The sequence below is a fragment of the Phalaenopsis equestris genome, unplaced genomic scaffold (assembly GCF_001263595.1).
Source record: "Phalaenopsis equestris unplaced genomic scaffold, ASM126359v1 Scaffold000123, whole genome shotgun sequence".
NCBI lineage: Eukaryota > Viridiplantae > Streptophyta > Magnoliopsida > Asparagales > Orchidaceae > Phalaenopsis > Phalaenopsis equestris.
The window spans coordinates 1,964,788-1,978,679 of NW_018164565.1; the positions used below are offsets into that span (position 1 = coordinate 1,964,788).

The window sequence follows — 13,892 nt, forward strand, 5'->3', positions numbered from 1 at the left end:
TATATATATATATATCATTAAAGACATTGAGAGAAAATAAAAAATAATACATACCCAAATCCTTTATAACGTATGACCGAAGTCATTGCCAAAGTTGGCCTCTTCAATGTTGGCATACTCTAATAAATATCTTATTGGTGCTCAAATATATACCCAAATCCTTTATGACGTATGACCGAAGTCATTGCCAAAGTTGGCATCTTCAAAGTTGGCATACTCTAATAAATATCTTATTGGTGCTCATCATAATCAATATCTTTTTAATTCAAATCGGATAAGTGTGGAATCCTATTTGGTGTCTATTATCTTGGGAATGTCCAACAATTGTGTGATCTGAATCTGTCTTTTTTTTATTAAGCTTTGAATTAGATTCATTAGCAAAATTAATGAAATTGTATATGATGTAAATAGAAAATTAGATATTATATATATTGTTGCATGCTGAAAGATTTGAGACGGTAGGGTGATAATTTAATGTCTCAGTACTGTACGAAAATCCAGTACGTACAAAGATAATTGAAAAGTAGGAGGAGATACCAAGTTTTTTTTTACATGGAAAACCCCTAGAAAAGATAAAAATCATGAGGCATGGTCCAGTCAAAATAATATACTATATGATTGTAAGTAAATGAATTCACGTTTCTCTTGAATTAGAGAGGAAGAGATTACAAGGTTAATAATTACACGTATACAATGGTCATTTAGTTTTAGTAGCTGCAATTGTGTTATAACAAATGTTGTTCTTTGCAATAGTCGTGATAGCGGGTGGTAAATGTTATCGTTGCATGCTATAAATGCAATAATTAGCCATAAAAGTTATTGTCAGCGGCTTTAAAAATGTCAACTGTTCATATAGGTGGTAGTTGGAGATTACATTAACATCAGTTGGTTGCGGAGGTCATAGTTAAAAATTGTGGTAACAGTTGCCCACATAGTCGTAGTTGGCCAAATAAATCATAGTTGGTAACTACAATAATATTATTAGTCACAAAGGTCATAATGGGGAGAAGTAACAGTAGCTGACCATGTAGGTCTTAGTTGGTAACTACAAGAGTGTTACTTAGCCACATAGGCCATAATGAAAATTTATAGAAGTAATTGACCCCATACATCGTAGTCGGTAGGTGCAGGAGCATCTGTTGGCCTTATAGGATATGGTGAAATATTGTAATGACAACAGTTAACTATATAAGCTGTAGTGGATAGATATAATAGTAACTGGTCACATAGGTCGCAATGGGTTGCTGCAAGAGTCAGTTGACCACAGGGGTTATAGTGGAAGGTTGTAGTAAAAACAGTTAGCCACAAATGACTTAGTGTGTAGCTATAATAGTAAGTGGTCACATAAGTCATAATAAGTCAATAAAAGAGTGTCGGTTGGTCGCAGAGACTACGGTGGAAAGTTATAATTATAGCAATTAGTCATGTAAGTCATAGTGGGCAGCTGCAATAACATTAATTGGGCCTAAGGTTCTAATTGGTGCTACATTAGTTTGTGGGTGCATCTCTTTTCTTGGTTTTACTATTTTACACTAAAATCATCACTTTTCAGTATACAACGTAGGGATAGAATTTCCGAACTATGGAGAAAGTCATCTATTCTAAGTATTATAGTTGCAAGCAGTTGTTGTTCGGATTTATCACCAAATTTTCAATATGACGTGTTGGGATAGGTCATTGCATAATACTCGGGGTACATAGTTACACCATGTTAAGGGCACCTCATTACACTATGTTCACGGTACTTCATTATGCCATGTTCGAGGTACTTCATTGAGTCATATCCAGAGTACTTCATTAAACCACAAGGATCACCACTTAACGCAACAGGGGGGCTGGAAGCCATCAACGGTGACCTGCGAGTAGTGTTTGATGGTTAACAACGGCTACGGAGGTCAGAAGTTATCTCTCAGTCTTTAGTGCAGAACAACATTAGAACTCAACCCCTTCTCCCTCCCTCAAGTGAAGATATTGTGTTTATTTATAGGCTCCAAGGGAGGGCATTTTGGACTGTTTGGTGAATAACTCTTGTAACCACCTAAGCAAAAGGTCCACATCGATTTTTTTAATCATAAGATCTATTTTTGATGACATTAGACCCTTAAATTTCTCAAAATCAAGTGACCTTAAGCTAGTTGGATTTCTCTCGTCGAGACATTTGATTTGACTATATGTACATCAAATTCCTAGTTTATTTGACCCTCCAACTAACTACCCAAAGCCTACATATATGGTTTAATGGCTTGATTAGACTAGGAATTGACCAATTTTTTGTATCATTGTGTTTGTCTCTTCGAGCCGTTCAGTTTGACTAAGTTGGCTAAAATTAGAGTTATAGATGATTTTTAATTTTAATCAAAATATTTTTTAATCAAAAGACACCCTGAGATTTGTGCCAATAGATGAAATTTGTTGATGAAGCATCATATATAAATTACTGTATTTTAAGTGCTATATGTATATATATATAGATATATTCCTAATTAAGAATAAATTTACAACGCCTTATTTTATTCTTGTAGAATATCTATAAATAAAATATCCTCAAATTTTGGATATAAAACCATAAATTATATTTGAATGTTGTAAATATCAAATAACTCTTAATGTCATTAAAAGTGTAAGAAATTGCCCTCAAGTGGATTCTCTGGATCAACTGTTGATGATTCCTCAAGAGCAAGCTTTGGGGTTGGCAGTGCGAGCATCTCTTATGGAGTCATTTCATTCTGATCTTCTTCCAAGACCATAATAGAAATTGGTGTGCTTCTCAAAAGATGATCGGATAGTTCTTCTGCCTCGACGGGCTTCGAACTATGGTTTTTGTCATTATTCTCTTTCAACCCTTGGAAACTCTCAGAACTTTCTTTTTTCAGCCTCTGATGCACGATTGCTTTAAGTAGTTCCTCTAAGATATTTATCTCTTATTTGGAGATTTTTCTCATTGGAGCAAGATCAAAGTAATGATAAACTCTCAATAGAAAATGAAAGAGCAAGAAAATGAAGACTCTAACTTACATTTTCAATAAGGACTTGCACAATTATTATATATCATATAAGGAGTTAACATGAAAAACTATTCTTATAACCACTATAATTAATTATGCTTTTATTGACATTATCTCTGTCTTATATACCACATAACGAGACATCGACTGGCATTGCAAATATCCATGTGGTACTTGTCTCAAATGATATGATAATTATTGTCTAATAATGCCAAAAGGCCAACAACAACATACCCTACAAAACAGAGAAGTCTCAAACTCGTCACATTCTATTCCACCACTTCTTGGGAAAGCATACATCTTCATGATTGAAATAATTCATCCCTCATTTCCTATCGCACTACATGTGCTCCTTGGGTAACTCGACAAGATAAAATCTTTCTATATTATGTATGGGCATAATACAAGAATGAGTTGCTTCCACCACCTAAAAATTAAATGTTCTTAGATGAGAAACAATCCACAACTACTATAGAGCACTCACGATTACTCCTTACAAGTGTAGCTTGTAAGCCCCCATAGGAAGGAAAGTCGGAGTTTGGCAGTAAAATATTGCAACTACTCTTCAAAGCACAATCAATAAAAAGCTTATTGGTGGTATAGAACACCATTTCAATTAAATAAGACTAATTATGTGTTTAGACGAACGTAAATAGGGCAAAGTGATTGTTGCGATCTTGTCACCCATCCACTCATGTATAGAGGCGAGATATTCTCTCATTTTCTCTTGTTCTCTAAGGCTTACTCGCAACTTTCCATTTAAAATTTAAGAGAATTGGGAAACAAAATGTATTTTAAAAAATGAATATTCTTAGCTACAAGATAACTCAAGTATTTAATGGGTCTCATGACCCTAATGGATCGAGCCCATTAACCGTGTAGTTAATGTCCTTACTCTGACCAGGCCAACCATACTCATTAGCGATACTTTTGGAGGTGACAAGCTACAAAATATTTTGTTACTCTAAATGACCTAGCAAGAACTTTGAAGCTCGTTGACTTTCAAGCGAGTCCCTCCGACATGGCTCACTATTCGTGAACCTCAAGGCGAGCTCTACCAGCTGAGCTCACTCATACTTCTCAGAGTTCTTTTATTGAGCTCGCCGACACTATTAAAGCCCTTCAATACCTATCTAGTTGCATTACTGAGCCTGAGGAACAATTCTTTAAGGCAGAAGAGTGAATACTTCATTCCAATATCATACATATCTATTTATTGATCGTCTGACATCCATGTCAATAATCTTAGCAACGGCGGGTATCTCTAAGTCTAGTACAATACGACATATAATGTAGTCTTTTATTTATTTTTAAGAGCCTTGTGTGTGCACATAAGCTCTACGATGTATAGATAGGAGATAAAAGAGGATAGAATAAGCTTATGCTTCTTCTTCCTCATCCCTTTTTTGGCCATAATTGAATGAAAAAGACTATCTAAAGATCTTCAACACCCCCCCACCTCTTTCACAAGTTCTATCCCACTGTATGAAATCACATATTATATTGAATCATATGTCTAAAAGGACCCCCACATAGTAAAAAAACCCCACGTAGTGGGATTAAGGCTTTGTTGTTGTTGTTGTTGTTGTATACGTCTAAAAGGAATCTAATAGTTTTGTAAATAACAATGTTCTATGTCTTGTGTATGTAATTATTCCTTTGTTATTTTTATGTATCATTTGTGTAATTATAAAGGAGAATTACATACATAACCTTTTAGGTTTAACATATTTCACCATTAAATATCACCATTTAGATATATATCACCAAGTACATTGAAATAAAATAAAATAAAAAATAATACATACCCTAAACCCTTTCTATCGCCAAAGCTGGCCTCTTCAAAGTTGACATACTCTAATGAATATCGAGTGGATGTTGATCATATATAATCAAAATCCTTTTAATTCTAATTGGATTAATGTGGAATCTTATTTGGTTCCTTCTATATCATGAGTGTCCAATAATTGTTTGATTCATTAATAAAATTAATGAAATATTATATGATATTAATAAAAAATAGAAATTAAATATATAAGTTATTATATGATATTATATTATTATTATTATTATTATTATTATTATTATTATTATTATTATATATACTAATAATGAGTTACATAATGCTTAAATTTTTTATTGCAGACTCTATATATAAAAAAAATATCCTGTAAATTCGGATATAGGAAGATAAATTATTTCGAAATGCCGCGAGTTCCTCCGAGAAACTTCCGACCCGACTCTCGGAAACCGGTTATCGGCAGTCGCCGCCGAAACGCGTCAGCTCCCGCGATATCGGCTTTCTTCTTCCTCAGAAAATAATATCTCTCCTCTCTTACGGCCCCCCTCCTTCTGAAGGCTCCCACGTAACGCCTGCCGCCTGCCGCCTGCCGCCTGCCGTGCGCCATCTCTCTCTAACCTACGATTTCGGAATCTGCTCATCCAACCCTGTTCTATGTTTCTTCGGTGACAATCGGCCGTCACCTATCGTTTGCAATTTTCTCCGCTTCGGATTTGTGGGGTTTTCGGCTTTCTAGGGTTTCAGGTTCGCGGGATCTGGCGCTTGTTTGGGTTGGGGCGGTGAGAGAATCGTTGTATTTGGAAGCACCATTCGTTGGTATCTTCAACGGCGATTCTTGATATCTTCGTACAGGAAAGGAAATTTTTAATCGTTATCTTCCTTAGGTGATATTTAGGGTTGTATCTTTGTTGTTTGGAGAAACTTCAGGCCCATGAATTGACTTCTTGAAGTGTACAGGCCATCATACCTGATCGTCACAGAAACGAAGCATCTCTATGATTTCGATTGATTGATTGGTCTTTAATCCTGCTATTTACGGTTTGCGTCCCGTGTAGGCCTGTTGTTATGACGATATACTATTTTAAATTGTTTAACTGATCTTTTTCTTTTTTAGAATTAGAGTGATTTCTTGGGTGTTTCCTTTTTGTCATATTAGATCTCATCGTTTCTAGGATTTTAGTGCTTATCTCTGGGGTTGTCGGAAGTGTTCCTAGCGTCTTTCTGTAGACTTTTTTTAATCTTCTAGGGTTTTAAGATGGGGAGTTCGGAGTCTGGGAGCACGGTGGCGCATGGCCTTAAGCAGTATGGCGTGACGAAGCCTATCTCAGTCGCAGGGCCAACGGAGACAGATCTTCAGAGATCTGCGGAGTTGGAAAAGGTATGTTTTTTTCAATTCTTGCCTTTTTATTTCTTCTGCGTGCTTCCTTTTATGTTCTGTCTTCCATTCGTTGCATTCTTCTTCTGATATGGGATTGTCCCTATGAAGTTCTTAGTTGAGGCTGGACTTTATGAGAGCAAAGAAGAAGCTGCACGGAGGGAGGAGGTTCTAGGACAGTTAGATCTGGTAACTGTTATAATTCATTTATCCTGTCTTATTTTTATGTTTTCCTTTTTCAAGCTTTTACAAATAATACATGTTTTGTCATATTCTTATGAATTATGGGCTCGCTTCCATATTTCCATCAGTTTGTGCCAGCATAATGTGATAAATTCGTCAATGGAACTTGTGAAATTTCTTTGATTTACATAATTATATCTTTATATACACTAAACCAAGGTTCAAGGATCCTGGCTTATGATAAGCATAATTTTTTTTAATGATTAGTGTCAAGCATCTCTTTTTCCTCTTTATAATGAGGTTTTATTCGCTTTTAATATTTAAGCGATATCTACTATCTTCTAACAGCTTCATAATGTTTACTTCTCATGGATCATTTTCACTTACTAAACTTCAAGCCACTTTGAATAACTCTTTATTATGTCCTAGCTTGATCCCTTAGATTTTTTATTGAAATTTGAACTCGACACATGATATAATTTTGATTTTTTTGGGAAAAGTATGCTTCTTTAGTTAGTAGTTAACTTTCATTTCTTTTTGTGTAAAGTTTCACTGAACTTTGAACTCGAAGTAATCATATTGAAGTCAAAATGCTAACTAGTTACTTCATATTTAATTTGATCACATCATCTCAAATCGGAGTCTTCTTTACATGAAAACTAATTAATTTATAGTCAGTTTATTATTTGTTCTCTCTTGTACTGCAGTGGTATCGTCTAGTAAGTTTTCTACATTTTTTCTGCTTCTAAAGATGATTTTTTTTTTTGTTGCTCATTTTTTTTTAGATCATTTTTCTATTATAGTTCTAGATTTATTTGTAACTCGATATGATTTTATTCACAGTGCTCATGTCGATTTATGCTGTTTGTAGATGAATTTAGTACTTCTTATAAAAGAAATCTTTAAAATTTGCATGGATTACATGCAATTCTTATGTATTTACATATCTAACACCTGATTTGTAATTACGTAAGAACTAGTTAATTTGACGTCGATTTATTACTTTGGTAGCTCTTGTACTGCTGTGGTATCGTCTAGTAAGTTTACTACATTTTTCCTGCTTCTAAAGATGATTTTTTTTTTGTCGCTCATTTTTTTATTTGATGATTTTTCTAATATAGGTCTAGATTTATTTGTAACTCGATATGATTTTATTCCCAATGCTCATGCCTATTTATGCTGTTTATAGATGAATTTAATACTCCTTATAGAAAATTTTTTAAAATTTGCATAGATTCCGTACAATTCTTATCTATTTACATATCTAACGCCCAAATTTTGATATTTACATTTATAACTACTTGGAGGCATAAATTTATGCAGGAAAAAGGTGTTTTTCACTTTTAAAAAGGTAGCGAGGGTGGTGTTTTTGATGTGATGTTAAAGATTTGAGTGGCATGCTTGTAAATATGAATTTTTAGGTGTTAGATATGTAAATGTATAAGAATTGAGTGGTATTTATGTAAATGCCTCAAATTTATGTTTTAGCATCTGACTGGGTTATATATTTAATTGTCTTCTGCATTAAGTATTTTCTATACTTTTTTATTTTCACTGCAGATTGTAAAGAACTGGGTGAAGCAGTTAACAAGTCAGCGAGGATATACCGATCAAATGGTTGAGGACGCAAATGCCGTCTTATTTACATTTGGTTCTTATCGGTTAGGGGTAAGAGAATATTTTAATGTGAGTCTACATAACTTTTACTATCTGCAATTCTAAAATGCTTGGTGGATGCCATGCATTTACTAATATAATGGCAAGACTAAGTGAGGTCAGTAAACGGCTGTGTTTATTTTAACAATTTATCTTTTTTAATGGGTGTCTTTTTACTGCTTTGTGTCTCAAATATCCAATTTTATAATTATATGTTTCTCATTTTATTTTCACGCATAGCCTTAATTTTTTTTTTCCCTTCGTCTGTTGTGACAGGTTAATGGACCAGGATCTGATATTGATACACTTTGCATTGGTCCTTCATATGTGAATCGAGAGGTTAAATTCTCATCATTAGGGCTTTTTATTTCTTGGACCCTACCCTTGATTTAAAGCGGCTTTTCAATGTGCGCAGGAGGACTTCTTCATCATTTTGCATGAAATTTTGTCTGAAAGGGAAGAAGTTACTGAACTTCAGCCTGTTCCGGATGCTCATGTCCCTGTAATGAAGTTCAAGTTTAATGGGATATCTATTGACCTTTTATATGCAAGTGTATCCCTTCTCGTAGTTCCAGAGGTAAATCTTTGTGGATCATTTTATGGTGTTTAACCGTATATTGGTCATGCCTTTGGCTTTAGAGATTGCAGCTGCTATCTGTTGCCTTTATCTCTTTGACATATTTTCAATTAAAATTTTGTGTATTAGTTTAAAAGTCTGGATATTAAATCTTCAGGACAAAGAGGTTGAATATGGAGAATAGATAAATTGGCAGCGGTGGGCTTGTAAATTCAATGTTTAAGAAAAAGAATGGATGATGATTAGAAAGGAGTAGATGATAGAAAGTATTAAACTAAAAATCTGTTTGGCGCAGCTTATTTGTGTGTTTGGCATTTTAAAAATGTCGTTTGACCGTTTATTTTCTGCGTTTGGGATGCTTATCTGAAACTTGCGTTTGACATCGTTTAATAAAAGCGGCCGCGGGATCGAATGCGACCCGCGTTTTCAATCATGTTTCGAGGGTATGTTTTCTTCTGCGCCCTTCTGCCCGTCTCCGCCCTCGCTCGACTGCTATTGCCCTAGGCAACTTCTCCCTCGCCTCTCCTTCGATTGCTCCTATCAACAGATCTCGACTATCTCCTTCCTCTCTTTTTCGAGATCCCCGAATCGGCTTCCCATACCTTCATTTATTCTGTGTCCCGTTGGTATCGTCCTCTATCCTTCCTCTTTTTCATCACTCTTCTTCAGTGGGAGCCGATCATCTGGACCTCTCGAATGTCGTGTTTTCCTTATCCTAAGCGTAACTATGATCAAGAAATAAGGGTTTGGGCCTCAACATACTTGAAATTGGCACCATTAGCTTTAAGCATTTTTTTTTTGTTTTTAATGCATTTCAATGGACATGTCATCCCGTTGAGCTCAATTATCGACATATTTGTAGCAGATTTGTTTTCTCGATTACTTGTTGGTGAGCTGGCACAGATTTTAAAATTAATATTATCATATTTTAATTGTAATTTTAATATCTTGATACTCACTGCTAAGTGAGGTATGTATCTTTTTTTTTTGTACTATATTAAGTTGTTTTTTGCATCTCAAGTTTCAAATATATTGTTATGACAGTTCTGTTGTGAATAACATTACTGAACAAGGGCAGAATGATTATTCACCCAAAATCAACAACAAAACAGTTGTTTTCCAACAACACAAACCAAACAATCAGTCAACTTATCCATATCAGCTGCTGATCAACAACTTATCCAGATTAGGTTCTTATCAATAGATTATTGATAAGCTGCAGCTGCCCCAAATAGACCTTAAGACGGATTGTGCTACAAAATTATGGTGTTTAACTTTTCAAGATTTGTTATGTATTTTGGATGATTTGCTTATGACAACATATTTATCTTGTTTTGAACTTGGAATACAACAAAACATTAAAATTTAATTTAAGGTGATGTTATTTATTTTACTTTAAAAAATGTTCCGCATTATAGAACTAGGCTTACATAGAGAAAACTATTTTTTAAGTGCTCCATTTCAGTAAGACAAGCACCTAGAACCTCATGTATTAGGTAGCCATTTTACTTTGACCTAGCTATTATATTTGATAATGCACTTGCATTTTTTGTTAGCAACCGTAAAAAGCTTGAATGCCAGATGTCTACTTTAATTTTTTAGTTGTTTTTCTACTCTTATATTTTGATATTATCATCATTTCAAGTTTTTGTAAAGCAAATAATTTTGACAATGGTTTGATTACAATGTCATCCTGGTTAACTACTTGTTTTTTAGTTGTGATTATGGGTTGCTCTATTACAGTCAAAGTTATTCGTTATTGCTAAAAGTGGACTTCTCTAACTTCCACGAGAACATTAGATGATGTTTCATTTGATTTTCTTTCTTTTGAAATTTGTTTTCCTTCTTCCAACCTTTTTCTCCAAACAATAACGGCAATCTTTTGGAAATGCTTGGTATTGTATTGTAACTGCTCTTTTCTATTGAACAGTCTTTGGCTGTTTGTTTATGATGATAACTTTAATTGGACAGCATGTTGATTTGACAGTTTTGAATTACGGAATTAAAGTTTGGTCCGGACTTAATTTCAATGTTTTTAAGCCAAGATTTTTATGTTTTGGCCCAGTGTTAGGGCTAGATCTATTCTCTTCATGTTTCCCAATTGATCTTCCTTACTGAGCATACATACTTCTGCAAGTACATAATCTTTTTTATGTGCAAGTATATGAGTTTATCACATCTTTTGCATGATTTAGTTACAATATTTCTCCTGATATTATTCATAATACTTTTCTGTCGTTGGCTGATTCATTATGACGCATGCTGAACTAATTTACTTCAATAATCAGAAACAAGTTTATTCCTAGTATATTCTGCCCATTGGTTTTGGGAAAATTTGCCTGATTAACTTCATTTGTGTGGGGTTGTCAACTTTCTGAGATGCCATTGAGTTGGGATGAGTTAGGGTGGAAGACATTAGATGAAGTTGCTAAGGTTTGGCTCCCAAAATACCCGTTATCTTTTTCAATTGTAGGTAGTGTGTGATGTCTTTGGATGTTTTATGGTGTTTCTATGAGTATATATTACTGGTCTTTGACCCGGTCAAATGAGTTTCATGTGTTGTTTACTTGATTTCATATGATAGGATTTTATAACCATGTGTTGACTCCATATCATAAGTTATTTGATTCATTTCATTTGGGCTATGCGATTTTAATTTAAGATATATTTAATCATACTCAAAATTTTTAATAGATGTTTATGGAGTTATGCATCATTATTGTATCTTTACTTTTTATTGGGTTATTCATATTCTTTGTTTGTTCTCGCTAGTAAATTTTCCTTCAAGGTGTATTCTATCAGAGTTTTTCATTAGATTACTTTTAAGGTTTATTGTACTTCCCTTTTGGTGGCATGATTGATGCTTTTGTGCTGTTTATTGAACAGTCTAAATTATATGCATTTTTATTGTATTGTTTCTGCTGCATACCTCCATACAATTCATTGGTTCCATACAGGATTTGGACATTTCTCATGGTTCTGTGCTATATAATGTTGATGAACCAACGGTTCGAAGCCTCAATGGCTGCAGAGTAGCTGATCAGATTCTCAGGCTTGTTCCCAATGTTGAGGTTAATAAATTTTTGCCATTATAATTTTGTTGGACTTTTAAATGATTTTGAAATCATTAATCCTTCTGTTTCTCTTTTTTCTCTCTTTATTAGAATTTTCGAACAACTCTCAGATGCTTAAAGCTTTGGGCTAAGAGGCGTGGTGTATATTCAAATGTATGATTTTATATATGTTTTTCATGTGATTGATTTTCAAATTGGCACCATATTTCACTAGCTTTTTCATGCTAGGTTACCGGATTTCTAGGGGGTGTTAATTGGGCTTTATTAGTAGCTCGTGTTTGCCAGTTGTATCCAAATGCTGTATCTAGTATGTTAGTGTCTCGTTTCTTTAGAGTATATACTCAATGGCGCTGGCCAAATCCTGTCATGCTGTGTGCCATTGAGGAGGATGAACTTGGTTTTCCTGTTTGGGACCCACGTAAGAACCCGAGGGACAGAACTCATCAGATGCCTATAATTACGCCTGCGTATCCGTGCATGAACTCTAGCTACAATGTGTCAACCAGCACCCTTCGTGTCATGATTGAGCAGTTCCAGTTTGGTAACAGAATCTGTGAGGTAAGAAATATTTGACTATAAACTAATATAATTTTTGTTTCAATAGCTTTATTTCTAACTTTCATTCATCATTTACAGGAGATTGAGCTGAACAAGGCTATTTGGAATGCATTATTTGAACCGTACCTTTTTTTTGATTCATATAAGAATTATCTTCAGGTTGATATCGTTGCCACAGATTCAGATGACCTGCGTATATGGAAGGGTTGGGTGGAATCTCGATTGAGGCAGTTGACTCTCAAGGTAGATCCTATATTTTGAGGGTTATGATCAATAGAAGATAGAAGTCCATGCTTAGAGCTCCCTCTTGATATTTGCAGTGATTTTGAACAAATGGTTTTGGGGTTTTTTTTTTTTTTATTCTTTCAAAAAATATATGCTTCATAATGTAAAGTTTGACATTTTAATTCTGCTGTAGTTTCTGATTATCATTTAATACTTTTTTTTTCTCCTTCAGATTGAGCGGGACACTTGTGGGATGCTACAATGTCACCCTTATCCTAATGAGTATGTTGACAGTTCTAAGCGGTGCAGTCACTGTGCATTTTTCATGGGATTACAAAGGAAACAAGGGGTTCGGATTCAAGAAGGTCAACAATTTGATATTCGCGGAACGGTGGATGAATTTAAGCATTCTGTCAACATGTACATGTTCTGGAAACCTGGCATGGAAATTAATGTTTCCCATGTTAGAAGGAAGCAGATTCCTTCATTTGTTTTTCCGGAAGGCTACAAGCGACCTCGTCCTTCTAAACCAACTAATCTTCAAAATCCAGAGAAAGTTAATGGTGGAGAGGATGAACGTGATGGCGGATCTTCAGAGAGAAGTCTTAAGAGGAAAATGAGTGTTGAAGAGGATGATGGGAGATCAAGTCCTGAAAAACTTGCATCGCTCAGCCCTAATAAGAGGAAGTCGCCTTCGCCCGAACAATCTGTTGGCAGTAGAGGATGCTTGAAAACTCCATGTGGAGTTAATGGTGGTGCATCATGCTCTGCTTCTCCTAACCCGGGTTGCTGCACCCCAATGGCTCTCTCTGTGGATGGTTCTTGTGACAGGTCTTCATCCATTGTAAAACTGATGGAATCACCAGAGGCTCAATCTGGACAATCTGAAGAACGGGCAAAGAGCTTAAAGTATTCTGGTGTTGTGGATGGAAATGTGTCCAGTTCTAATGATGTGGCAGATGCTATTCTGCAACCTGCCGAATGTGACTGCAGTGGTGCTGCTGAAAGTGGAAGGCATAAATCAGAGCATTCCGGTACTTCAAAATGGCTCAGTGGATGAACATGAGGTTTTATTTAACCATCTCATTCTTTTATATTTATCGTATTGGTTTGATGTGCTGTTATTATTGCTTACTAAGTATATTATGCTCTTACCACTTTCTTTATTTCATGGGTGAAGAAAAATGCCATGCTTGGGACAGCGATGAAATCTCATGGAGGGGTGAACTCTGAATCTGTACAGAAACCGGTGATGAGGCATGCATTTGAATTCTATTCAGCATTTCTGGTTCTGAAGTTTGTAGTGTTATCTTTATACCGTCCTGTTTCTGGTTTTTCTTTTTCTTCTTCTTCTTCTTGGATACAGGTTGAGCTTGACAACCACAGCCTGAAGGACTGAACGATAGGTACTGTTTATCTAACGATAAAATCTATTTCT

At 35.0% G+C, this 13,892-nt stretch overlaps 1 protein-coding gene across 1 annotated transcript; it reads left to right on the plus strand.

Annotated features, from left to right (window-relative positions):
• The first annotated feature begins 5,196 nt into the window (after positions 1–5,196).
• Positions 5,197–13,521, plus strand: LOC110021140 (nuclear poly(A) polymerase 4-like). Its single transcript, XM_020719495.1, has 10 exons — positions 5,197–6,184; positions 6,293–6,370; positions 7,925–8,032; positions 8,297–8,359; positions 8,436–8,597; positions 11,555–11,668; positions 11,762–11,824; positions 11,900–12,229; positions 12,308–12,472; positions 12,687–13,521. The coding sequence occupies exons 1-10, from the start codon at positions 6,062–6,064 to the stop codon at positions 13,512–13,514; spliced, it is 2,034 nt and encodes a 677-aa protein (XP_020575154.1). The 5' UTR covers positions 5,197–6,061; the 3' UTR covers positions 13,515–13,521.
• Positions 13,522–13,892: the final 371 nt, after the last annotated feature.